Raw genomic sequence first — 27,507 nt, 5'->3', positions numbered from 1 at the left:
TTACAACAAATACTCACCTATTGTTCCACGAGTTATAAATAATACTACCTATTACGCATTTACATCCCGGTCAACGCCGGGTCTCTCAGCTAGTACTTTAATAAACAAAAAGGAACCAACATTCTTGTATGGTACAGTAGGGTTGCGCAGACTTTTCAGTCTGCGCCCCCCCTGACTGCTCCCCCCCCTTCTCCCCCGTCTGCTCTCGTGCCCTTAATAAACTGACTTTTACAAATTCCAGTTTTTATAATTAGATTTTATTATCATACTCTATTTTGAGCTAATCACTAATCCCTGGTGCGCTTTGTGTATATTTTTGTCATAGCACTTCATAGCAGTAATACACGTGACATAATAATAGAACACATAATGAGAATAAGCACTCAACATTTATTTATTTATTTATACAATGTTTTACCAGGAATTATAGGCTAAAGCAGTAAAATTCATGGCATTATTGAAAACCCTGCTCTCTGATTGGTTAAAATTCCGGGCATTATCCAATCAGTAATGCCCGGAATTTAAGCAGCTTGCAATGTGTAGTTTTCAATGTGTTTATTTCCAGCCAATCAGCTTTCAGAACAGCTGAGGGCAGGGGATTCGTCTGAATGAAGTAACAGATCTGAAACAGGGCAGGGGATTGGTCAGGACGTATCAGCCATGGGTTGACTCCTCCCCCTCCCGAGCTGACAGATTTTCTGAGCAGATTCAGTTGAATTGGGGGAGGGGAGGGGGACGGGGGAGCGGGAGGGGAGGGGGGGGGTCTGCAAAGAAGTAAGTGGCTGTCTGCAGTTTCTTTGTGGCTGCAGTTTGTGTGTGTGTCAGTAGCAGTGTGTGTGCTGTGCTGTTGTATATCTGTGTAGATGTGCTGTGTGTGTGTGTATAGAGCTCCAGTGTGTGTGTGTCAGCAGCAGTGTTTATGGGTGTAGAAGGGTGTGTAGCAGCTGTTTGTGTGTGTGTGTAGAGGTGCTGTGTTGTGTGTAGAGGTGTTGTGTTGTGTATAAAGGTGCAGTGGTGTGTGTGTGGGGTGTGTGTAGAGGTGCTGTGTTGTGTGTAGAGGTGGGGGGGGGGAGTGCAAAGTTTAGTAAGTGGCTGCGTTTTTTATTGTGGCTGCAGTGTGTGTGTGTGTGTGTTGTGCTGTTGTATGTGTAGCAGCAGTTTGTGTGTGTGTAGAGCTGATGTGTGTGTGTATAGAGCTACTGTGTGTGTGTGTGTGTGTCAGTAGCAGTGTTTATGGGTGTAGCATGTGTGTGTAGCAGCAGAGTTGGTTTGCTTAGAGCTGCTGTGGTGTGTGTGTGTGTAGAGCTGCTGTGTTGTGTGTGTGTAGAGGTGCTGTGTTGTGTGTGTAGATGTGCTGTGTTGTGTGTCTAGAGTGCTCCAGTGTGTGTGTGTGTGTGTAGAGGTGCTGTGTTGTGTGTGATGTGCTGTTGTGTGTGTGTAGCAGCAGTTTGTGTGTGTTGAGCTGCTGTGTGTGTGTGTGTGTGTACACACAGAGGGGGCGGCAGTGTGTGGATATAGATATCTGCAGTGTAAGAGTATATAGAGGTGGTTTCATGTATTTACCATTTTATTTTAATAAAAAATCTATTTAACTATACAAAAGTGTCTATTATTTATTAAATAAGCCTACATTTAGCTTATAATAGTAATAATCCCCTCAGAACAGGGCATTATTGGCCAGTAATGCCCTGTTCTTCGGGGATTATTACCTAAGTAGCACATTGAGAGTTACCTCTCGTTTTCAAGTATGTCCTGGGCATAGAGTTAAGATGACAAATAATACATGGTTACAAATACATAGTTACATAACAGGGTATACATTATATACAAGACATTGCATGCACAATTAGAGATAATATATATTATAGGCGCATGTAACAGTTACAGACAGATTAAAATGTGAGACAGCTTTTGTTTTGAAAGAACTTAGACTGGTGGTGGCTGTGAGAGTCTCCGGTAGAATGTTCCAGTTTTGGGGTGCACGGTAAGTGAAGGAGGAGCAGCCGGATAGTTAAAAGTAACACTAGGAAAAGAGTCCTGTCCCGAAGCGCTTACAATCTAAATCAGGGAACTATTGTATAAGAAAACTGGGCAGATATTTAGCTGCTGACTTGAAGATCTCCATATCGACACTACTCTATTAAAAACTGAATTGGTCATAAACTTCTGTACAGATGGCATCTCCTCTCAACCTAGCTATAGGAAAGTTTTAGAAATAGCTTCAGCCTTATTAGAAATAATGTAACGGCAAAGGAACAATGTTAGATAATTGGTGGTTCAGCCCAGAAACACAATTGAAGTATACTGCAATACAATTGAAAATCTCTCATTTCACTGGGGTGATTCTCCCTTTGACCCTACCACTTTCCTCCTGGGTCTTTCGGCACTTTGCTTGTACAAGAATCAAGATAGATATTTACTTATCTTTGGATACGCCAAGCATCAGTGTTGCTTCAGCACTGAAGATACATTTTTCACCTAGACACACTGAATGATGTACATAAGTCTGGGACATTATAAATATGGGGTGACAGTGAAAAAGACGAGTGAAATCCATAATCCTAGCGCTACACGGCAATAACTATAGTTACTTAGGTCATACTCTGTAATGAGGAAAAAAGTCAAATCTCAACACCACCCTGAGAGAAATTGGACAAACTCCATCCAATCTCCAGCCATAAAGAGCTACCAGCTAATTACTCATCACTCTTTAAAGCCTCCGCTGCTATAAGGAGGTCTGGGTTTTCCACTTTAACTTTCAATTGGAAGGGCATCCTGAAGAAGGGAGGGTAGAAGGGTGCGTAGCCTTAGGGAAATAAGCTAAACTATTGAAAGTAATGCAGACTTTAAAGAAGCAATCCAAGCTGGCCATTTTGGTTCCATAATGTTTATTTTTTTTAAGCTCATTCATTTTAGCTCTGAGGACACCTTGCTTCTGGAAATACAGACCACCGTAGGGGGTGCCGACAGCCACTCCGGCTCGGCAACCAGGGTTCACATAATGGCCGCTTTCAAAGCTTCAGCACCCTACGGGCCAATAGGAAGCTGTGAACTCATCCAGTACGGCTTCCTATTGGTCACATGACACAGGAACTTTAAAACTTGCAGGAGATAGCAACACCCCCTTTGGAGATTTCTATCTCTGGAAGCGTTGCTTTCATGGAGCTGAGATTAATGGGGTTTGCTTCAATCCTATGCAAAAGAAAATAAAAACAGTTTAGATTGCTCCTTTAAAAGAGGGGCAGTCAGAGGATGGGGAGTCTGATTTAAAAGTGAAATCCTGTTGGTTTATAAAAAAAAAAAAAAATATCTAAAAAATATAACAAATGTAAATAAATGTTATTCAATCAAACTGAAAACGAAACATGAAGCAGAGGATCTGTTGTTTCTGGAGATGGCACCAAACAACATCTCGTTTCTGTCTATCTTGAAAATAGAAATCGTATTCATAATGCCAATGATAATGCTACCCTTTAGGTGCCTAGTTGTGGTGGCGTTTGTCACTTTCAGAACCGGATTGGATCAGGGAACAGTCTTTTCAGCGGTTGACCTGCAGTTGAATGTGGACAAGCTGGCTGGGAGATATGGGCTTCTACATATTCTCCCATCCCTTTTAAACCAGAAGGCAGTGTTTTCAGTGTGTGTACCTATAGGGTGTATGATACAAGATGAAAGATTCTATGGAATGCTGCACAACCGGTTTCTTATAGCTGCACACATCATATGTCATAGTAGTAAAACATTGAATCATTAAGGACTCTACTCAATATGTTTGGAAAGCTACATTAAAAATAAAACAAAGGCTTCAAAGCATACTGAATATTGGTTTCAGATCTTTTTCTGCCCTGACCAAAATTCACAGACACATTATTATCAGGGTTGAACTATAAACCACAGCTTTCTTATTGATATTAAAAAGCTACAAACTGAATAAAAAAATATGGGTATATAATGTTGGAAAAAGAACATACAAATAGCGCTAACACTAACCTGTGCCTCAGTAATGTGACACAAATAGTGATTAACAATAAAGTGCATAAGTAAATAAATGTCCAAAGACATGTCTCTAGTTCAGGCCTGCACAACTTGTAAAGTGGGAAGGGCCGAAATGCTCCAAGGAAAACAGATTTGGGCCGCACAGGTAAAACAGCATTTAGTATTCAAAATTATACATTTATTTACCATGTTTAATTAAAACAAAATTACATTTAAAATACTGTAATTCAAATTAACTCATTTCCTAATCATCTCACAAACTTAATGAAAGGTATTATACCTCTTTTCAGCAACAAGCTTGTTGTATTGCGGGGTCATATTTGTAGTAGACGTCTTCAAAATGTCTTCCAAAAGAAATCCCTACACATGAACACACAATCGTGAAAATGCTGGCTAATGAGAGGACACCTTACAACCGAAAAAGCCTCTCCTCTCTCCCCCTATTCATCACTCCCCACGGTGTGTACCCCGCCTCCTCTTTTGTTTTTTCTCTTCTTGCTGTAAATCTGTGATTTACTTGTTATGTGTAATTGTATGTCCATGTATGTAAAATTATGTTTTCAATAACATTTTAAGCTAAAAAAGTCTTTCAAATTGCCATTAGTCAGAGAAGAACATTGTTTGTTTTTGTTGATATTCATGATAGAGAACGTTTGTTCACAAATGTAGATACTGCCAAAAATGCTATACGTTTTCATTACAGCTTCAATAAGATTTTGGTACTTTGCAGGAATACTACAGAAGTATGGACAGCGGAGACTGCTTTCTCTGTGCTTAATTCTGTAATCTGTCGAACACTGAAGATCAATAACGTTCAACTGCAATTGGAATGGCAAGTCTGCTGGATCCACTGAAAAGGGATCTTCAATCATCTTCAATTGAATGTCTTCTTCTTTAGACAAAGTGAGTCTTCTGTCAAATTCTTCAATCAGATCATCAACTTTCATAGCATATTTTTGTCCCAGCTTGGTGTGCTTGTGCTGAGGGATATGCTGTGCACAAGTGGGGAAGTGACACATTTAACCTTTCAACAGCTGACTTCTGAAAAGCTTCAATTTCATTTTCAAAGCCTTCACTGCTACATACAGTTGAAATATAAGCTTATTTTTACCCTGAAGTTGAATGTTGAGGTTATTTAGATGTGTTGTTACGTCACAAAAGAAGAAAAGATCATGATTCCAGGACTCATCTTCAAGCTCAGGAAATTGTCTTGGTTCTTGTTCTAAGAATTTGGCTACTTCCTCTTTTAAAGCAGCGAAATGCTGGAGCACTCGTCCTCGACTCAACCACCGCACTTCGGTATGGTAAAGTAGGTCGCTGCACTCGGCGTCTACCTCTTCAAGAAAAGCTCAGAATGTCCTATGTTTGAGTCCCCTAGAACGGAGGTAGTTAACAATAGAAACTCCCACTGACATTACATAATCAAAACTTTGCTACACAGAACCTGAAGATGTATTATATAGTGATGTTTGGTTATTTGTCTACCGATAAATTGTTCAATAAGAGTAACCGCTCCAACATGTTTTCCGCACATTGCCGGTGCACCATCAGTACAAATGGCCACCAAGTTTGCAAAACCTATTCCCAATTTATCACCCACGCACTTTATTACTTCAGTGGATATTTCTTTTCCGGTTGTCCGGCCTGTCATGGAGCACATACCAACAAGCTCTTCAGTAATTTATTTGGGGGGTGTTTAAAAAAAAAAATGTCTTTGAAGGGTGAGGTTATTTCTTTGTACTTGGGGGGTGGGTTTCTTTTTAAATGTATTTTGGGGGTGGGTTTTTTATATATTTGAGGGGGTTATATGTATTTGGAGGTGTGGGGGTATGGTGTGTATTTTTTGGGGGATTGTGTGTGTCGGAGGAGGGGGGGAGGGACTAAGTGTGAGGAGGGGGAATTGAGTGAGAGTGAGGTACTTGATGGGGGAGTGAGGAGAGAGGGGGTGAGGAAAATAGGGAATAAGAGTGAGATGGAGGGGAGAGAAATACATATGAGGCGGGGGGGAAGGGATTGAGTTAGAGTGGGGAGAGTGAGGTAGAGAGGGGAGAAATGCATGGGGAGAGGGGGGGAATAGAGGGGGCTCGTGAGGTGTGAAATGATGGGGGTCTCGCAAGACCGCTGACATGGGGGAGGGGGGGCTAACTCTTAGTCCTGGGCCCCGGGAAATCTGCCTGCGGCCCTGACCTCAAATAATGTGAGAATTGTGTGATGACTCAGCCTGGTTCTTTACTTGGTCAGGATCTGAATTTCAGAAAAAGAATCCAAGAACAAAAACAAGGCACATTGCACAGTCTGTTTGTTCTTCAATGAGAAAACAGAGTGGATAAAGGATGGATACTCACATACAGTATAGAAAGTCTTGTTGGAAAACATGTATGGGATTCTGATGATCCCTCTGTAAAACGCTGCTCCGTGGGTATTTCCTCCCTGAATGGAGTGCCCCCAAGTTAAACCAGTGGGAAAAAAGGCTATGCTGATAAAAATGGATACTTTAATGTAGATATATATATATAAAAAAAAAAAACTAACTAATAAAAACTACAAACCAGATTAGAAATCACTAAGGGGAATAAACCAATGGCTGTAAAAATACTAGCGCTCAATGTCTGGGGAGGAGGGGAGGGATGATCTGGCTGAGACTCGGCAGTTCTTAACACACAGCATCTCTCAGCTGTTTTGTGGGAAACCGTCCCTTGCCGGTCTCTGGTTCAGCTCCATCCAGAAGGAGCGGCTCAGTGAGAAAAGAAACTGACTGTCACTGAGTTTGAAACAGGGGAACCTGGTTCAATTCCCGGTATCGACTCCTTGTGACCTTGGGCAAGTCACTTTATCTCCTTGTGCCTCAGGCACCACAAAAAAAAAAAAAAAAAGACAGATTGTAAGCTCCTCGGGGCAGGGACCTGTATCTGCAAAATGTCTCTGTGAAGTGTTACGTAAAACTAGCAGCGCTATACAAGAACATATTGTTATCCATCAGAACTCACTCCTGCCCTTCTGCGCACACAAATCACCCTACGCATTTCATAACACAGAATGGGCTACTTTGTCAGGGATATGGGTCCCCAGTGACCCCAGATTGGTTATCTTATAACCGGATCCATACTTTTAACTCTTAGTGGTCAGGTGAACTTACATGACGAGACACAAAGAACTAATGAAACACAAACTCATACATATATGTTAAAAAGTTTCACAACTGGTCAAGACATAATATACTGTAACTACATTGTCTCATACAAATGTAAATAAATAAAAACAGTTTAACACTTCTAAATTTAATTGGATAAACGTGTGAGTATCCATCTTGACTCATTGAAAAACAAACGGCCTGTGCGATGTGCCTTGTTTTGTTCTTTGGTACTGTATGTCATGTATACATTATTACTATTTATAGAAATATCTGGGGTCAAAATAAATATTTCCAGGGAACTTTTGACTCCTGTAAAAATTCCAGTTCAGTTACATTATTATATTGTAATTAGGTTTGAATCTGCAGTGTAAGTGAGGAGAGAAGGATTACACTGAGGAGAAGAAAGAATGGTTAACACCAGGAGAGAGGAAGAACCAGGTTCTAACATCAGGATACCAAGATTAGACAGAAGGATTCCACTCAGGAAAAGAACAATTACGCAACCATCTTTGAAGATATTATGATGTATTTGACGTCACCACCATTTTTGTACTATTTTAGTATTTATCTTCAAGAACAAACAGTTTTTTAAATGTACTAAAATCGGAATGCCGAATTCTGTTATGCTATTGTCATCTTTAGAAAACACAAAAGGACATTTAACAATCCCAAGGGCTTTAAAGTGAACAGCGGCGCCCCTCAAAATGATAGAAAATAAGGTTACACCAGAAAAACAAAAACAAATTGTTCTTTTCAAGAAAACATGGATGTTAATTTACTTGAAGATTTCAATATCAAACACTGAATGCATGTGTAGCTGAGACCCTACCCTGCCTCCGGTGCGGGGGAACTGCTCAGCTGTTTGGCCGGAGCTCTGCGCGATCTGGAGTGTTGGGGCGTCCATGTTGGTTAGGTGTGCATGCGCAGTGCAGCGAGGCACGCATACGCAGTGTCAGGAGTGCGGCTGCCATCTTAGGCCTCGGCCAGGTAGGAAACGGGCACGCTGGCTCTCATGCGCTGCGCCCTGCTCGGCCGGGTGATTCGTGGCCGGCTAGGTGCGCACGCGTCTGGGGGCGCGGCCATGACCTCACGGAGCTGGTTCGCCCTCATTGGGCGAACAGCTCATGTGACGCGCTTGCGAGCAGCAAATTCAAATTTGCTTGCTCGGCAAGCAGCTAAGTGCAATGTGTCTCATCGTGGCGAGCGTGACCACTCAGCGCCACCCTGGACGAGGCCTTAGAAAGGCTCTGCATATGCAGCAGCGGGACTACATGTCCCAGAATCCTCAGGGGAAGGGACTACGACATGGGACTGTCCCAGCCAATGGGATTCTGGCAACAGGAGGGATAGGATATCCTCCATGGGCGGAAAGGCACCGAGAAGACAGGTAGTGTCCAGGGAGCATTAGCTTCCTGGACTAGGCCTAGACCTTGTCCCCAGTTAGGCCCTGAGCCATATCAAAGTCAGTGTTGTAGGGAAGGCTCCAGATAGGGACGCTTCCCATTATACTAGTTACTGTACTACTGTACCGGTGGACGGACGTCCACGCGGCGATCTGCGGCCTGGGACCAGGCCACAGTACTGGGACATTGTGTGAGACCATGCGGCTTGAGCTCACACCACAAGGAGGATCTGGACCCTTAGGAGAGAGAGGAATTGTTGTTGGAGGCCCTGCTGCGAGTACCCATGAATCCAAGGAACGATTGTCCATCGCAGCAATCAGGAAAGAATTACTTTAGGTCATCATTTATCCAGAGTCGGCGCAAGTGTTTCATGCACCCTAGGCGAAACTTAAAATGAGCACCCCATTCTGTCTTACCTGTATTGTATTGTATTCTGTCTTACCTGTGCTGCCACCTCCGTTCTACCGCCATGCTTCTCCTTCAAAAATCGAGCGTCAAATGACACTGCGGACGTCACAACCGACATCACACGGCATCTTGTTGCCATGACAACGGTGACGCCGCAGCGTCAAATGATGTCATGACATCGCGTTACCATGGTAACAAGAAGCTGCGCGACATCCCATTGTACGCTGGATTCTGAATGAGAAGCAGGGCGGCAGGCACAGGGCGGCAGGCACAGGCGGCAGGCACAGGGCGGCAGGCACAGGGCGGCAGGCACAGGGCGGCAGGCACAGGGCGGCAGGCACAGGGCGGCAGGCACAGGGCGGCAGGCACAGGGCGGCAGGCACAGGGCGGCAGGCACAGGGCGGCAGGCACAGGGCGGCAGGCACAGGCAAGTGCCTAAGGGTCGTGGATTTGTAAATCCGCCGCTGGGCGTAGCTATCGGGGCTGCGATTATTATTGATGCACCCCTAGGACCTTAGAGCCCTAGGCGACCGCCTAGGTGTTCGCCTAATGGACGGTCCGGCCCTGCATTTATCAAACTTTCCCAGCTGTAATTCTGGGGCAGAAAAATAGATTTTTGTGCTACCAAAAACATTTCCCATTTAAAAATCAAATTAGATTGTTTTCTTTGCTAAAGATTGCACCAGATTCGCAGCCGGGCACCTTTGTGAAATAACCTACAGTAGTTAGTTTTTGTATTGTATTGTATGTCTTTATTTATATAGCGCCAAAAGTGTACTCAGCGCTTCACAAAGAATACAGTACAGGGAATTTTAAAAATACAATAAGTGCAGCAAAAATCAGACAATGGGAAAGGAAATCCCTGCCCCGAAGAGCTTATAATCTAAGAGGTTTGAGGGGAAATTTACAGAGACAGCAGGTGAGGGAATAAGTGCTGTAGATGGGTGTTAAATGAAAAGGTTAACACCATTTAAAGGGGAAGACCTTCCTTGTAAAGTATAATGTAATAATGTTGCACTGATGCAGTGTGTTTGCACTCTTGTAGATCAGTGTGATACAACTGAAGAGATGGCTTACATTTCTGGCTCAGAGAATTTCTGCCTCAGAAACCGCCAACCCAACTCCATCCAGCCCCTCTCTCATTACAGCAAAATGATCTAAAGTACTACTCAGAGGCCCGAATCAGAATAGCCTTTGGGCCTCATTCATAATTCATTCTACTAAACACTAAGCTAATTCACTTCGATGCACACAAGCATTATGGAACAGACTAACATTTGGGATTCATTTAGTAGAACAATTGCCCTGCTTTAAACAAAGCTCCATATATTAAAATATTTAAGTTAAATCGGTCATCTTTTGTGCAAAACTGGAGTTTTGGGAAGAATGTTTTGTAGCCTAACTCTTTCCTAGCAGATTATGTTAAAAGGATTCATTTAGAATTGTTGTTTTTTTTTTTTTTTTTAAAGTTATGTTTCAGTGAAAAGGAAACACTGACAATATAGCCTTTTGTTGCCAGAAATCCCTCTAACATTTCCAATTGTTGGGATCTAGCACAACATTTAGGATTGTGAAATTGGAATGTGACCATAAAATGAATGAATCATGCAATCCACGTCCAGCAGCAAATAGGGAACACATGGGGCTTGATTAGTAACAGTTAACTAAATACAGTAAGAAGATCATTATTTGAAACCTTCTTTGCCTCTTTCCATATGCATACAACTTCACATACTCTACCCACAAATAGCACAAATTACTTTAAAGCTAAATATCTGAAACACAAAGGATGTTTTTCCACTTATCTAGCAATGGTTAATTAAGTTTTTTAAATACTACAAAAAAATAAATAAGTTTTACTCACCAATGTTCTCAAACGGAGAACTCGTTGTAGGGTATAATATATGTGACCTTACTGTTATTATTATTTATAAATCGCCAACATATTCTGTAGCGCGGTATAATGGGGAACAGAATGATAAATGACTTAAAACAGAATTACATAGTCAAAAAGGAAAATAAGCACAAACAGATACAGAAGGTAGAGGGCCCTGCTCCTGAGAGATTACTACAGTATCTAGAAGGAAGAACAAAAGGTAAAGTGGCTGCCCATTGTGGGACAGAGGATGCCTCAGTATGGAGTTTGGTGCAGAAGCACAGTTTGTCCATATTGGGTTATGGGGTGTGTATGTTAGGTGGATGACAGAAAGGCTTCCTTAAAAATTGGGGTTTCAGGGAGCTTTTAAACGTCTGAAAGCTGAGGGAGTCTCTGATGGTGTGTGGTAGGGAGCTCCAGGGAGATGGTGGAGCACAGGAGAAGTATTGGAGGAATGAGTTGCAGGAGGTAATAAAGGCTGGCTGGCGTTTACTGGAGTACTTGAAGGGGAGGGCTGAGATGTAAGGGGGGGCAGCACTGTTGAGAGCTTTGTAAATCGGAGGCAAAATTTCAAATTTTATGTTAGAGGATATCGGAAGCCAGTGTAGGAGGGATTAGCAGAAGAGGAGCGGTGAGAGGTAGAATCTTGCAGCAGAATTTTGGATGGATTGTAGTAGGGACAGGTGGATGATGGGAATGCCAACTCGGAGAAGAAGATTTCAGTAGTCAAAGTGGGATAAGATGAGTGAATTAGAATTTAGTTGCATCATGAGTGAGAAAAGAGCATATTATAGTGGTATTTTGGAGGTGGAGATGGCACAGTGGGCTTGAGGTGTCGAGATAGTGGGTTATTGAAAGTGAGGGAGAGTTGGGTGTAGGGATGGCAGTGGAAGAGGGAATGATTAGTAATTCTTTTTTGGATATATTGTTAAACTTCAGGTAACGGTGGGACATCATGGAGGAGAATATAGAGAAACAGATGGTTACATGGTACAAGAGTGAGAGGAGGTCAGGTAAATGTGGGGGTCAGGTGAGGTAAATGTGGGTGTGACCAGCATAGCAATTATATTGAAAGCCAAAAGAGTATGCTCTTCTCATTCTATACGTCTTATCTTGGTGAACATTAAAGACTATAGAGTGAGAAAAGCAGAGATCCAAGGACAGAGCCTTATTGGAGCCCAAAAGAAAGTGGGAGTGAAGAGGAGACACCAGAAAAGTGGTTGATTAACAGTAAGTTAGCAGAGACAGGAGAAATTACCCTTGGACTTGGCTGTGAGTAGGTAATTGGCAACTTTTGTTAGTGCTGTCTCAGTGGAGTGTAGAGGCAGAAGCCAGAGTGCTTAAGAGTCAAACAGGAAGTTGGAGGAGAGAAAGTCAAGCGGTTGTATATAAGGTTCCCAAGTGGCTTGGATGAAAAGGGGAGAAGAGATATATAGGGAGGTAGCTAGAGTGAGGCGGGGCAAGAGAAAAGCATACTTTAGAAAGTATACTACATGTGCATGCAAATTTAAAGACTAAATCCACTCATTGCCAACTCCTAATAATATGGTGGTATGGTCCAAATGATTATCACTATGAATAGAATAATTTGTACAAGATACTGAAAATGCTCAGTTAAAAGTAATATACAGATTTAGAAAAATGTGTGGGTCACACAATTGTAGACCCATAGATAAAACTCCCCAACAACCTTATCCATTGTTAGTGCATCTGTCACAGAGAAGACGCTTGGGCATGAGAGCTACAGATGTACAGTAGCAGGTGTTATTGCACTTGCTGGCACGTTACTGTGGGAGATAAACCACGCAACCGCAGGAGAAGCGGCTCTAGTCCTGAATCAGCTGCTCATGAAAAAAGGGTGGGGCTAACATCCTATTTCACCCGCGGGTGCAATAAAGTCTGTAATGTCTGTATAAACTGGGGGAGGGATTGAGACAAAACATTGACATAAGGAGATATGACCAACTGTGATGTACGCACTCGCTCACATGGATGCGTGTGAAAAGGGATTAAACAGCAAACTGGTCATCCAGTTATTTTGCCCCTCACAGGTCAGTAAGAACATGCCCATGGTAAAATGCTTCCTAAAATAAGACCGTCCCTTTAAAGGTAAACATGTTCAATTCAAATCTCAAAGGCCAGGCGGAATAAATGTAACATTTACTGTAACACTTGGATTGTAAGCTCCACGGGGCAGGGACTCCTTTTCCTAGTGTTACTTTTAAGGTCTTAAAGAACTTGTTCCCATTATGTGTTAGATTATTATGTCACGTGTACTACTGCTGTGAAGTGCTATGTACGTGAATGGCACTGTATACCGTATTGGCCCGAATATAGTACGGCCTCACACATAATACGACCATAATGTTTTGAAGGTGTTCTACATGAAAAATAAAAGGTTTTAGGCTGCACATATAATACAAGCACAGTTTTCGGAAGGACATTTTTAGGAAAAATACATAGCACTATATTCGGGCCAATAAGGTAAAAAGGTATACATACAACAAACTAGTTACAGTGCTTATACAAAAAGATGACAAAACAGCAGCGTAAAATAAGACCACAGACAGTTTATGAAATAAAAGGGAATAAAACAGAAAACCTATACATTGCCAAACAAAGCCTTGGGAACCAACCCAAATGTCTTTTAATAGCTTCTGCCAGGGGATTGTGAGGAGAAAACGGATATTCACTCACATACATACAAGTGTATTCCCAAGATGAATCTAATTTGTGAGCCTCAGACACGAATCTTTTATACCCAACACCTCTGGCCTACGCTAAAATCCCATATCACAACATGATGCCTGACATCAACTCTCACTACAATTAGATTGTAAACTCTTCGGGGCAGAGACTCATTTTCCTAAATGTCACTTTTATATCTGAAACACTTCTTCCCATTATGTGTTATTGGTATTATTTGTTATATATTGTTTATGATTTTCATGGGTATTACTGCTGTGAAGCGCTATGTACATTAATGGCGCTATATAAATAAAGATATACATACATACATACATACATACATGTAGCACTGTTTCCCTCACCCTACTGGAAATGTGACGGCTACCAAGTGTGTGGTGCTTTACCTGTGGCTCACAGGAGGCCTGAACCTCCGCTGCTGGGAGGCAGGGGTGTACTTAATCCGTCTGGTGACAGCGCCTCCACCTGTGAGGGATCCGGACAGCACCAGATAACCCCTTCACAGGACCCAATGCAATAAGATCACACACAGTTTACTGAACACAGGTAAAATGAGGTATATCACTAATCCATATACAATATAGGCCTCGCATGGCCGTAGCCCCACTGTGCCCTCTAACCGTAGGGTCCACCCCTGATGGGATTTCCCCAAAGTACTGAGGTGCCCCATGGCACCCAACCCCCCTGGTGTCCACAAGAGCCAACCAACCCAATGTGTGCGAAAGCGCTGCCCACAGTAACTGAAAGTGTTATAGTTGGTGCACGTTGTGAGGTACCTGCCCAGGTGCTCAAGCACCCGGGTATGGCCGAAAAGCAAAAGGGATCCACTGATCCAGCGACGTCGATGTCAGTGAAGCCACTGCCTCTGCGTGGGGTGAACTCCATCCGGTAGGAGGGTCTCACCTTTGATAGTCTATGATAGTGCGGTGGTGGTCCGGCCCCAGGCCACAGTCCGCAAATCGCCGCGCGGGGTCTTCAAATGGCACTATACACTAACTGTATACAGCTACAGGGGAAATGTCCCTAGCTAGGGGTTTCCCTGCAGCAGCCACAATCTGATTAGGTGAGTGGGGACTATTTTGGACCTAAAGGGTTAATCTGGCCTAGTCTGGGTGCCACTGACACCCAGACCCTACCTTCCCTTTCTCTGTCCTGGCTCCAACTGTCAGACACTCCAACTGCCAGAATTCTAACTGACATGCATCTCTCAGCCCTATTGGCTGTGCTGCGTCTCGTGATCATCCCCTACAGCATTCTGGGGAATGTACTTCCCCTGCTGTGCTATACTCCTAATGGCCGACACTTGCACTTGCTACTGCGCATCCCCCCGCACTCTCCCCAGCCTATGGAAAGGTAAGGGGACAAACAGGGGACCCAGGTTATATACATACATACAACTCCCTAGATATTTGACAGTTTAACACCAGTCTTTGAAGTTGCAAGCACTATATGAGCATGACAAGCATGTGTGTTCTGACTTTCAGTAAAGAACACAGTGACCACACGATTAACACCTGCCCTTGCAGAGGAAGCCAGTACACATTGCAGGTATGAAATGTATCTGTCCCTTCCACCCTCTGCTGGTGGCGTTGGGAGCAGCCTGGAATAATTGATGTGCAACATTGTGCTTTGAGCAGCACCTCAATTTAAAAATTCTACTTTTACACATCAAAAACGTTACTAATAAAACTTTATTGCTTTTAGATTATGAAAACTAGAGTAACAAGACAAGACAAATATTGTAGTGTACATAACATAATGGATTTGGAAAAAAGTGATTACTTACGGAGAACGGTCAGAAGCCAAAACAACAAAAAGAAACAGGAGTGGAACTCACCATCTGCTTTAGGTGCACGTTTCTCTTCGTGTACTTGGTCTGCTCTTTCTTGCTTTCATCTTCATAGACTAGAACATAATCAATTCGCCTCTGACCATCATTGAAGTGTAAAGAGTCTGGATTTTGATTAAATTCCACCTGCAAACACGTACAAAATGCATCTTCATTTTGTTTTTCTGTAATATATTAAACCACACCACGTATATCCTTAATACTTCCTACTTCATTTTTCTAATCAAGTTCAGTAATTTAATTTGATGCCAATCGTGTTTTATTTGTATCTAGCTGCATTTCATTCCTCCCCCCCCAGCTTTTAGAGTCTCTTTCATAATAAAAGGATGGTTTACAGCGCTTTCCCGAGGTTATGCTGAAATGATGGTGCCGAGTTTACGCTGGGTAATACAACTACTTAATGTTCTTGCATGAGCATCCAAAATTAACTTTTCTCCAAAAGGTAGAAGAAAAAAAAAAACAGGGAATGACTGTCATAGTATTTCTTCAATTCCAATATATTTGGGTATTTCGAGTTTAAAGCAAATAGTCCAATATGTTTGTGGTTTTCATTGCTACTCAAAGTTGGTGCACTGTAAAGTTAGTTTGTCAAATGTAAGCTAAGCCAGCAGTATTAAATCACAGAAAATAGGACTAAAAATGCCAAAGCACTATTTTTATACCATGACAAAGCCCTACCGTTTCATTAGAAAAAATAAAAATCACTGTACCCGATTACAGTTCTTTTATTTTATTTAACTGCAGTGCGTTGCTGGTCCATCTGGCACTCTAGGGGTTAAATGCACATATGAGTTGCTTGTACACATCACTCTTCTATGAAGCATTCTGGAAAATACCAATAGTCAGGATTCCGTGGGGGTGATCTGACTGGGGCACTAACGCACACAAACTTATTGGGAGTTTTCCCAATCTGCACTTGTACACGTCTGATTAATAACTCCTATGAATCTCAAAAACAGGAAGTTGAAGGCTTGGGAAAGTGCTCACATCCTGACCTCAACAATGTAAAAAAAAAAAATCAAAGCCCTATTTTCGTCTCTGTTTCACATTTTATTCAATACAAAAAAAATGCTAAAATGGTGCTTGTAATGTGGTCTTTTCAATAAAAAAAAGTTGAAAAAAGTTACATTCCTTAATGCTATATACTTTATCACATCCTAACCTATATAAAAATCTTCATATGTTAGTTTAAATATGAAATATTATATACAGTTTTCAAAATAAAAAAATTATTTACTATGAAATACCAACCCATTCTCAAATGGCAGTTATTTTTATTTACATGACTTTGATGAAGCAATTTCTGTAACAGAACACACTATCTTTATACTGTACATAGCAACTCATGTCTCCAAAACAACTTGCACATGATTATGTGAAGAATTAGGAAGTGCAACACCTTCTGCTGGACTTAGAAAAACTATATCCACATGGGAGCCAGAAAGCCCTCGCTCAGCCTAATAAATGTATGGGGGGTAGGTGCCGACAGGGTGATATGCAAAATAATTCAAAGACAGTCAGACAGTCTAATAAGGTTAAATAATGGAAACATAGCTTTTCATGACAATCTTGCCTTGATATTTTTCTGCTCCTTTGAATGCCAGGAACCATTTTTTCTTTTATAATTATTAATAGTGGTTAAATATATAAGGGCGGCAAAAATATGTACACTAGACAAAAAAAAAAATCCAAGATCGGCCCAACATCATCTGTCTGCACTCAGAGTGCATAAAAACTCCCTAAATGAATATGAGTAAACTTGGAAATCAGTCTTATTTATTTTTTAAAGTTGTTTTATCTTTCACTGCACAGGGTACGAGGGTTCATTTTGAGTCTGGATGTTCAGAATAGTTCACTTGGTTGGTGCGGTTGTTATTACGTTTCTGGCTGGGTGGCAGAGCCATTGTTATTGATGCATTTTGTTTCTCTGTCTGGGAGGCGAGTGGTTAATTTATGATGTAATGGTTAAATGTTATGAAAGTTGTAATGGTTTCAGAAATTGTGCTGCGGCCTTACCACCTCTTTACAGTATATATTTGTGTCCTGTGTGAATTATTTCAGACTAATTAAAGGTTTATAAAGGTAAAGGGTAGTGCATCATACAGTTCCCATGGAAACAAATTATATAGAGTATATTTAAATTATTTAAAGAAATCCATGCTGCAAAAGTTGCAAAGCTTCATTTACCTCAGAGTAGGACTTCAAACTACAGTATAACATTTATCTATCAGAAACCAGACAAGCTGCTTGTCCTGGAAGCTTTGGCAACAGTGAACTAAAAGCCAATGTTTAGTCAACAGAACATATGTAAATCTCAATGTTGTATTACAAAGTGCCTTTACCCTTGCATTTTTTGCGTTTTTTTTTTTTTTTTTTTTTTAAATAGTAGCATCGTTTCAGAATTACCTTTATAAGTGCAGATATTTATTATTATTGTATAATGTTATAGATCCATGTTTTCTGCTGCGTATTAATCGAATATCCTTCTGTATTTGATTGCCTTGTATTTGTCTGAATTTTGGTGCACAACATACTTACTTGTACAGAGTGCATCAGGAAATGTTCATCTACAGTACCTGGATGTGCTCTGTATGAGGTTTTTCTGATAAACTGACATACAAACTATATGCCAAGGTTGGCAACGTCTGTGAAACAAATCTGGCCTACAAAGCCAAGCCAGAAGAAGCAGAGCAAAATAGATGTTCATGCCAATAATTAATTATACAGTAAAAGCATTGTGCATTGTAAAATCCCTCTGTCTCCAGTCAGTAAGCGGACACAAAGTAAACCATTACCAGGAACCCGGTTATCTAGGTCCAGATGTGAAGATGCAAGAGCCTATTCACTTTTGTACTATTAGGTGGTATACCAGATTCATTTAGGTCTCCAACACCCTCAGGAAACTCAATGATTAGCACGCTAAAACGCTAGACATGTTTGTAACTGATGATTATTATATTTTTCTTTGTTTTATACTGCTGGCCGGATATCTCAACGCATTTCTTTCCAGGTCCGGTTTTCAGGATATTCCTGCTTCAGCACAGGTTGGTTCATCCGTCCCTGCTTCCCTGAGCCACCTGTGCTGAAGCTGGAATATCCTGAAAACCTGACCTGTTGGGGGAGTTGGAGGACTGGAGTTGAGCACCCAATTCCAGCCAACGGATATTAACGCCAAATCCGGTGCGCTATCCTGTACCAGCGCTGGCTGAATCTGACCCATCACGATCTGCGGTGGGTAATGCAAGAGAAAACAATGTGGCAAAGATTACATAGACTATGAATAGTAAAAAAACCAGTACTTACCATATCCGCTGCATGAAAATTGTCTTGCATTGTTCCATACGTCTGTACAGCATTTTGTTCCATTTCGGACGACACTAAAAATGAAATAAATGAGCTAAATGGAGGTGTCTATATGAATTCAATAAGAGGTTAACGCTGCTATACCAATACATTCAACTAGTTGATTATGCATTGTAAGATGGATTTAAATCCCCTCCCATTTTGCTGTAGAGTAATTGGGTGTTTATTAAATGACACTATCATTGGGATCCATGGAATAGTGCCTTGATCTGCCCAATCACAGGTTGATAAATAAACCACATTTTGGGTGTAGATGTTGCTAAACATGTCTTCCAGTAAATATACAATAAAATAGGAGGTTTTAATGGTAGTATCAGGGAAAATGTCACATTCATATTTCAGAAGACCACCAAATTAGTCTTGTAATAACATTTCCTCATTGGGCGAACTGCTCACGTGACGCGCTTGCGAGTGGAAAATTCAAATTTGCTTGCTCTGAGCGCCAACGCTTGCTCACGCTGGCCACACACATTGCCGCAATTTGTTTCATCGCGGCCAGTGTGAGCGCGCCCGCCCACTCTACGCCACCCTGGATGAGGCCTAAGGCCTGGGACATAGTGCCCAAAACAGTGCTGAGGCGCGCTGAGGCTCAGGGAAAGCGGTGCTTTCCCTGGCCTTACACAGTGCGCCATCCGTGGGCGTGTCGGGGGCGGGCCAGTGACGTCACGGATCTGGTTCGCCCTCATTGGGCGAACCGCTTACGTGACCGGCCCTGCGCTCCGGCGAGCGCCAAATTTCAAAACTCCGTCAGACACACGCTTCCCCAAGCGTGCGGGAGCCCCTGCTAAAGCCGCTCTCATTGCGGCTGCAGGGGCTCAGTGCCGAGCAGCAGCGCGCCTCAGCATGCGCTGACCATGCCCGAGGCCTTAGGGTTCTGCAGCATTCTGCTTATACAGCTGATATTTGTAGGCTATGCATGACTAGTGTGAATTTCTAAGATATCTGCAATTTTACCCCCAAAATGTATTTTTTAGAATAACTTTATTTTCTGTTGAATTGATCCTATTACATGGAAGTAGAACAAACCAGCTTTTTGAGAAGTCAAATTAGTTAAGGCAAACGTAGTACTGTATTGCAAACCACAAAAAAATACAAATGCTGCAGACAAAATAATAATAATAATATTTAAATAATAATCCCTGAAGAATAGGGCATGATTGGCCAGTATTGCCCTGTTCTGAGGGGATTATTACTATTATAGGCTAAATGTAGGCTTTTTTTAAATTTTATTTAAAAAATTTTCATTAAAAAAAAGATACACTTTTGTAGTCATATTGATTTTTTATCAGCATGGTTGTCTACATTCTTTTGCTTTTACAGTACTGCAAGTTTATTAAAAGGAAATTGTACGTAACACAGCCCCCCTCTATATATACACACACGCCTTTGCGGGAACACACACCCTTCTCATAACCTGTCCCTCCCCCCATGTATTTCTCCCCCCTGCCCAACACACACACACACACACACACACACACACACACACACACACACACACACACACACACACACACACACACACACACACACACACACACACACACACACACACACACACACACACACACACAAAGCCCCCCTCCCCAATACACACACAAATAAATAAGCCCCCCTCCACACACACACACACACACACACACAAATAAGCTCCCCTCCACATACACACACAAGCCCCCTCCACACACACAAATAAGTCCCCTTCCCCCTTGGAGAGGGTAAGGGGCTTGGCAGGGTGGTATAAGGGGGGCCTGGGGCATGTGGGCTTACCTGAGTCCCTTAGAAGGTCCTGCTGGGGCAGCATGGCCAGCACAAGTCAGAGCACAGCAGTCCCGCAGAGGCCCGGCAAAGAAGCTGGAGAAGGGAGGGACAGATGGGCGGGGCTGAGCAAAGGAGAGGGCACTTCTGTCCTGCAGGAGGGAAGCGGCAGCCAAGGAAGGGGAGGGTCGGGGTGCTTTCAGAGAGTGTAGGGTTACAGGCAGGGAGGCCAGGCCCCTTGACTGGTGGGACAAAAGTTCCAGCTGTCTCCTGCCCTGCACACAGCAGCCCCCCCCCCCTCTACACCCACAAACACACGCCCCCTGTAAACCCACAAAACTGCAGATTCACACTAAAACACACACTGCAGCCCTCCTCCACCCTCTACATCCAGATACACTGCAGCCCCCCTTTACACCCACAAAACAGACTGCTGCCCCCCCCCCCCCTCTACATCAACAAAACACACACCAGCAGCCCCACCTCTACACCCGCACACTGTACACAACTCTCAAAACAGAGTTAGGTTGCGTTTATAGTTAGGGCCATGGTGACTGCAACGTTGCGCCGCGCCGAAGCAAGTGCATGCAGTCCGTCTGTTTCAGTCTGGCGTCTGCCAAACATGGGGAACAGTGGTGTACTGTGTGGCTCTGAGCTACCACCAATGTGCCTCTCAACAGCCCTACGCGTTTCGCACACTCGGCTTCGTCAGGTACACCACTGTTCCCCATGTTTGGCGGACGCCAGACTGAAACAGACGGGGAAGGAGAAAGAGCAGTAACCTCCACTGCTTGATGCATTGACGCCAGATGTGAATACGGAGGCAAACACTCGTGACAGTGCGTGACGTCACTTCCGGGACGTAGTGCTGGACGCTGATACCGGAGGAACCATCACGTGGATTTCAGCTGGGACCAGCTGAAGGCTTTCTCCTCGGCTGTAGTGCTTGAGTGACCCCATACACGCCAGTGTTTTTCACATGGTAAGTGAGCGATATTATCTTTTTATATATTTGTAATACAGTTTTTTTAATAGAAGCTGTGCTTGTCTATTTTTTCATTTACACAAAAAAACTCTGCACCCCACATCCACACACACAAACCAACAAAACAGACTGCTACCTGTACATCCACAAAACACACACCAGCAGCCTCCTCTCTGCACCCACTGCAGCCCCCTGTGAACCCACACCAACAAAACACTATGCACGCATCCTCCACCCACAAAACACACACACACACACACACACACACACACACACACACACACACACACACACACACACACTGTAGCCCCCCTCTAAAACCACGAAACACACACAGCAGACATACACCAAGAAAACAGACTCTGCTGCCCCCTCTACACCCACAAAAGACACCGAAACCTTTCCCCACACTCTCCTGTGCGGAGCTCTCTGCAGGCAGGGTGGGGGAGGGGTCAGTGCCTTGCTGGTGGTCCCTGTCCAATCACCTCCCCTGTCTGAGCACTGATCTCACTCTTTGTGAATGAGAACTGAAAAACTTGGCAAACTTGGCAGGGTGCCAAAAATTCCAGCCCATTACTGATTGAATAATGCCCGGAATTTTAACCAATAGGAGAGCAGGAATTTTAATAATGCACGGAATTTACCAATTTTAGCGTATAATTGAAAATAAAACCAAAAATTGAAGGTTTTGTAATCTTATGCCTAGTGCTATAACACAAATGGGCACATGCATCAAGTGCCAGAACACATTATTGCACCCATTCCAAACTTAATTCCCATTGACTTGATAACCCGTACCGGCAAATGATGCAGGTGCCCCAAAGTGTTATTCACTTCACCATGGTCTGATGTGGTCCTCCCCAGTGGGATTATATCCTTGCCTTTTGAGTTGTATCTTTGTATGACTAATGTTGTTCAAGTTGGAAACTGAATGCTAAAGAGCCTTAATGACTATTCATCCTGTTCATTTGAATAAAAGCACACAGTTTTGAACTGAAGTTTAGGTGTGCACGAGTATTCCTTTGGTTCTGCAGAAGGCAAATTAGTGAGAGTTTGCATCAGCATAAAGCATTTCAGTAAATGCATCATATACAGATTCCAGTGCCAGAGAGTATTCTCCTCTTGTACCATAAAACTAAGGATATACAGTATATATACGCATTGCTTTTCAGTTGTTATGGCCAGGAATAAGATCTCGCTAGAGAAGGAGTGAAATAAATGTTTTTTAATCGTATGTCAAATGCACCAAAACTTGGAGAAGCAGATTGTGGAACGTTTATTAGAATATACAGTAAGGAGTGAAACTACAACAAAACCAGATATTCTAATATGCTTATTGGTGAAAATAAGAAGAAAAAAAATAACACTTTAAATATTTGTAGATCTACAAGACTCAACAGTTAAAAATAAATCAAAACCATAATATACTAAAAAAAAAACAGGGCTTTTTTTATTTTATAAAACGAAGTATAAATAGGTATATGCTTACAATTTTAAAGCAAAGTATAAGTATTCTTTACTTTCACAATAAATTGCTACGTTGATCTGAAAGACCTAATGAACAAATATTGGGAGTAAAAAAAATAAATAAATCTTTCTGCCTTTTTACAACTGGCAAAATGGTAAGTTGCAATATTTTCCCATTGCCGCTACATCCATTAATACAGCGGTGCGCAAACTGGGGGGCTGTTGCAGAGGTCCCGCGCTCTTCCCCGAGGCATTTAAATTAAATGCCGGGGGAATCGCTTGAGGCCTCTGCTACTGACTTACCGGGATTCTGAAGAGCTGCAGGGACGCGCTGCCATGACAACGCGGCATCAAATGATGCTGTGGTGCCATGCGGCCATTTGACGCCGCAGAGCAAGGTGAGGGGGGCGCAAGAGCAAGGGGAAGCGCAGCTGAAAAAGGTCGCCCTCCCCTGCCTTAATATATCATGAACAATGACGCACAACACGTTTGCAGGGTACTCCGTTTACCTTTCTGGTCTGTGCTAAAGCAGGGAATCCTAGTGGTGAGTCACGCAAGAATTTCAAGGGGAGATTTTGCCGGAGCAATGTGCCTATATGTATCCATGTATCTGGGAATTCGACCTGATTCCCAGGTACATTTTTGGGGTATCCAGCAACTCTGGATCCCGACTAGCTAGGCACATTCTGACAACACATTCTCTGTAAACCTCCTGCCAACTCATAAACTCATAGCCTAGCAATCTCTGCTTGCTGGCACTCCTGGAAAGGTAAAAACACAAATTCTTTATTGTCGCATAATTTTACAATATGGTTATATGGAGCCGACACTCCTGAGCCCAAACACACGGATCAGGGGTAACCAAATGAGCTTAAACCTTTGATAGCCTGGCTACCCCCTACCGTCACACACACACCATCAGAAATGTAAAAACTCCCTGAAAAATCAACTTTTGAAGGAAGCGTATCTGGCCTCTATTATCAACACTCCCTCCCCCCCCCTCCTCTAACCCTATTGCGATCTGCTGTGCGGCAGAACCAAACCATCCTGAGACATAGTCTGTCCCACAACGAGCAGCTACTCTGCCTCTCAAGAGCAGGGCCCTCAGTATCTTTTGTATAGTTTGCACTTGTTGGTCCTTATATTACATGAACAGAATGACATGCCAAATACCTAACTCTGTGGCCCTATTGTACCGAGCTGTGGAATATGCTGGGGGTACTCCACTCCACCAAAATAATGACAGTAAAGGGTGCCCTGTGAATCAGTACACAAGGGTACTGTTACAAAGTCATGGGGACAGGCACTCTCCAAATAAAAGATTTATTGTAGTCCAATGTTTTAGCTCACTGTGAAGTCTCTTAAGGCAGGGGAGCGCAAACATTTGCAGCTGTGGCCCCCTGCCTTCCCTCCGCTGGTGCTCGCGCCCCCTCCCTTACCTCGATGCGGCGTCAAATGACGCCGTGGGGTCATGTGACGTGACCACAGTGTCATTTGACGCGTGTGACGTCAAGTCACATGACGCCATGTTGCCATGGACATGAGTTACGCCGGCAGAGTCAAGGTAAGTATAGCGTTGCAGAGGCTCACGCGATCCCACGGCATTTTATTTAAATGACGCGGGGAAGAGCACAGGGCCTCTGCAACGACCTGCACCCCCCCCCCCCCGAAAAATCTTGCGCAACCCCACTTTGCGCACCACTGTCTTAAGGTACAGAAGAAAAGTATAGCCTTAAATACCCACTAAACAAATCGCAAGCATGTATAAAAAAATAAAAACTCGGGAAGTGAAAGCCAGTGGCTCATGTTGACTTTCAAATATGTATAGTAGATACTATATAAGAGTACTCCACACAAATTGCTAAAAATATATATATTACTCAGCAATATTTAGTTATATAAAAATGTAAATTAGCTTACCCAACACAACCAAGTGAATTGATAATAGTAGTAAGAAAGCAGCCAATTCTACCATTACCAGCATGATAAACCTTTTCTAAGGTTATTTCGAAATAGTTGGATTTACGGAGAAAATGATGTGAAGATTTTAATCAGAATTTATAGATCATGAACACGTTCAAATAACAGCAGGTTTTAAAATATATACGAGTAGAAGAATATATTCCTTCAAGGGTAATGCAAATAGTCACGTACGGCACACCTGTGACCTGCATATGGGACAAGGGTTAATTACACAGCTCTCTAGCTGGCCCACTTTCCGCATTCGCAAAGGTCCCTCAAATGAACAATATCTCCCCTCAATCTGTCACCATATATCTCCTGTCACGAAAAGCACACAAGTGAGCACGTGACTTAGATGTGAAACCAGGGTTAATGAACACGGCTACTCTAGCCAACCTTCCTTTCTCCTCCGCAAGGTACTTTCAATGAGTTAATATTAACCCCTTACTCAATTGCAATCATGTCTATCCACTTCCACCACCCAAGAAATATGTAAAACATGTCAATTAATATATCTGCCAGGGTCTCAGGTCCCTGTTTACTATAGAAAAACTTAAACACAAACATCTTTTGTAGCAAAATATGTCCGAAAATGTAAATTACTCTACAGAGCGTGCAACAGTTCATTCGGAGCCCCAAAGCATCACTTATTAAATAATGTTTTAATATATATATATATATATATATAAAAAATACAGTGCTTCAGATTACAGAAAAAGATAATGACCAGAACATGCAATTACAGTAAATGCAGGACAGTTTCTTAAAATAACAGGATAACACATAAAATAGAAATCCCTATACAGTACATTAATGTCAGGGTTTTCCCCCAGAAAGGTCACTGGCATAGAAATAAGAATTCATGTATTTTGTCCAAAACACACCTCTGTTGAATTCTGATTTTCATAATACCTTGTCAAAAGGAAAAACCTCCTGTTGGAAACAGGTGAAAGATTTTCCTCAGCCCATAAGGGTGCTGACATGAGAGAGGGGTCTTGAATGCACAAGACTGTGTATTAACAGCAAGACACAAGGGGACCAGACCTTGTTCTGGACACAGAGGACCCAGGAACCTGCCAGAGGCTGGGCCCTCAAGCACACCTGAACACCACTGACCTGAAAGGCCACCTGCTTTAAGGAACAGCGGAGAGAATTTTGGGGTGATAAGTGGGTAAGGGGCTTCCCCTCAGCCTTGCAGAGAGGGACCGGAGAAGTAAGTTAGCCCTTAAAAAGGGATAGGTGTTTGTTGTTTTTGTATATTTTTATTTGCTGTGTGGTTTAAAGGGACAGGCTCAATAAAGCCATATCTTAATTTCACCCTAAATGGTCTCCATTTGCATACCTCTGCACAGATCTCTTTCAGACAGAAAAGAAAACCTAATAAATGACGTTCAAGTCTTTGTCTCTATAAACGCACTCATAACTTCCTCTCTCTAATACTTAGACACATGACTTGTATCAATAGATTGAGGCGATTATGACGGACCTAATGAAACTAATTATGACCATCTTGCTCCTAGATTTGAGTGACAAATCTAAATCTGTCCTCGGCACCTCTTACCCATGTAGCATGTTGTACGGTTTTATTTGACTTTTTGCCATGATGCAGTATATGCATCTCTAAGTATGTACAGTAGATGATGTCACATGATATTCTCATTTTTTTATAAAGTCCTCCAACTAAGGCATGACCTGTGTATCTCCTCTCTCTGCAATGCACCAGTAACAGTCAAGAACGTTTCGTTTTCTTTGAGACTGACAGAATAGTCTCTGGTTACCGTTTATTTCCTTCTAAACAACATGTCACATTCAGTGGGCCATCCATGACAGGACAGGACAGCTCCATGGGCGCCTGGAGGGTTAGTCTATTGATTCACCCGTTTTGTATACTATACATGGTTTACAGGCAGCTTGAAGATATTGGAAGCAGAGGATATATGTGACTATTTGATATGAATTGATCTAAGCTGATTAAGATATTTATCCTCGTTCTGATTTTGAAGGCTGATAGTGGGTTATACTATCTATTATATACCTACCCAATTTTTTAAGAAGAGGACTCGCTTGCACCTTGTGCAAATAAAGCTTCTTTTATTCCCATACATCAGCCTTCACCAATTCATTTTCGGCTGTGCGGCGTTTTTTCTCTCATTGAGAGGTTTTTCTACATTGCTATACTGCACGTCTGCACGCTGAGTCGCTGCTGGTCTGCTGGGTCTCCCGTTACGTCATCCGGAAGTCTCGTTCATGCCGCCGGTCAGGTGACCACCCTCCGCTATTGCGGATGTCGGGTTGGCGGTGAAGAGGGCAGTTCGTGAGGCAAAGGCACCCCATCTCTATCCAGGAGAAGTTTACCAGCAGTAGCATTCACAACGCTGGAAGACCGGACAGGCTCGGTTCATACAACCCTAAGGATAACACGTGAGTTTTCCGTGTCCCAACCCTATAGTGCTCAAGGTGAGCCGGTTGGGGGAAAAGACAGTACACTATACTAAACTTTATCACGGTTGTGTATAGCCTGGGTTTCAGGATCTATTTCAGACTTTTTTACCAGCAGGACTATGTCTTATTCTGAGCGCCTGGAGGGTTAGTCTATTGATTCAC

At 42.7% G+C, this 27,507-nt stretch overlaps 1 protein-coding gene across 4 annotated transcripts in view; it reads right to left on the bottom strand.

Moving 5' to 3' along the window:
* The window catches only part of ANO6 (anoctamin 6), a 108,193-nt gene that overhangs the window by 45,211 nt on the left and 35,475 nt on the right, over positions 1-27,507 (bottom strand). For 2 of the 4 annotated variants that reach the window (XM_075600122.1, XM_075600121.1), the window contains exons 2-3: positions 18,675-18,748; positions 15,360-15,497 (exon numbers count right to left, since the gene is read on the bottom strand). The exons of 1 other annotated variant lie outside the window; for it this stretch is intronic. In XM_075600122.1, the coding sequence (XP_075456237.1) occupies positions 15,360-15,497; positions 18,675-18,748 (212 nt within the window). Of the gene's footprint in view, positions 1-15,359; positions 15,498-18,674; positions 18,749-20,501; positions 20,551-27,507 lie in introns of those variants that run through there. One more of the 4 variants, XM_075600123.1, reaches the window with a different exon arrangement.

This window comes from Ascaphus truei, chromosome 5 (genome assembly GCF_040206685.1).
Source record: "Ascaphus truei isolate aAscTru1 chromosome 5, aAscTru1.hap1, whole genome shotgun sequence".
In the NCBI taxonomy this organism is placed as follows: Eukaryota; Metazoa; Chordata; class Amphibia; order Anura; family Ascaphidae; genus Ascaphus; species Ascaphus truei.
This window is presented reverse-complemented; position numbering and strand designations above follow the sequence as displayed.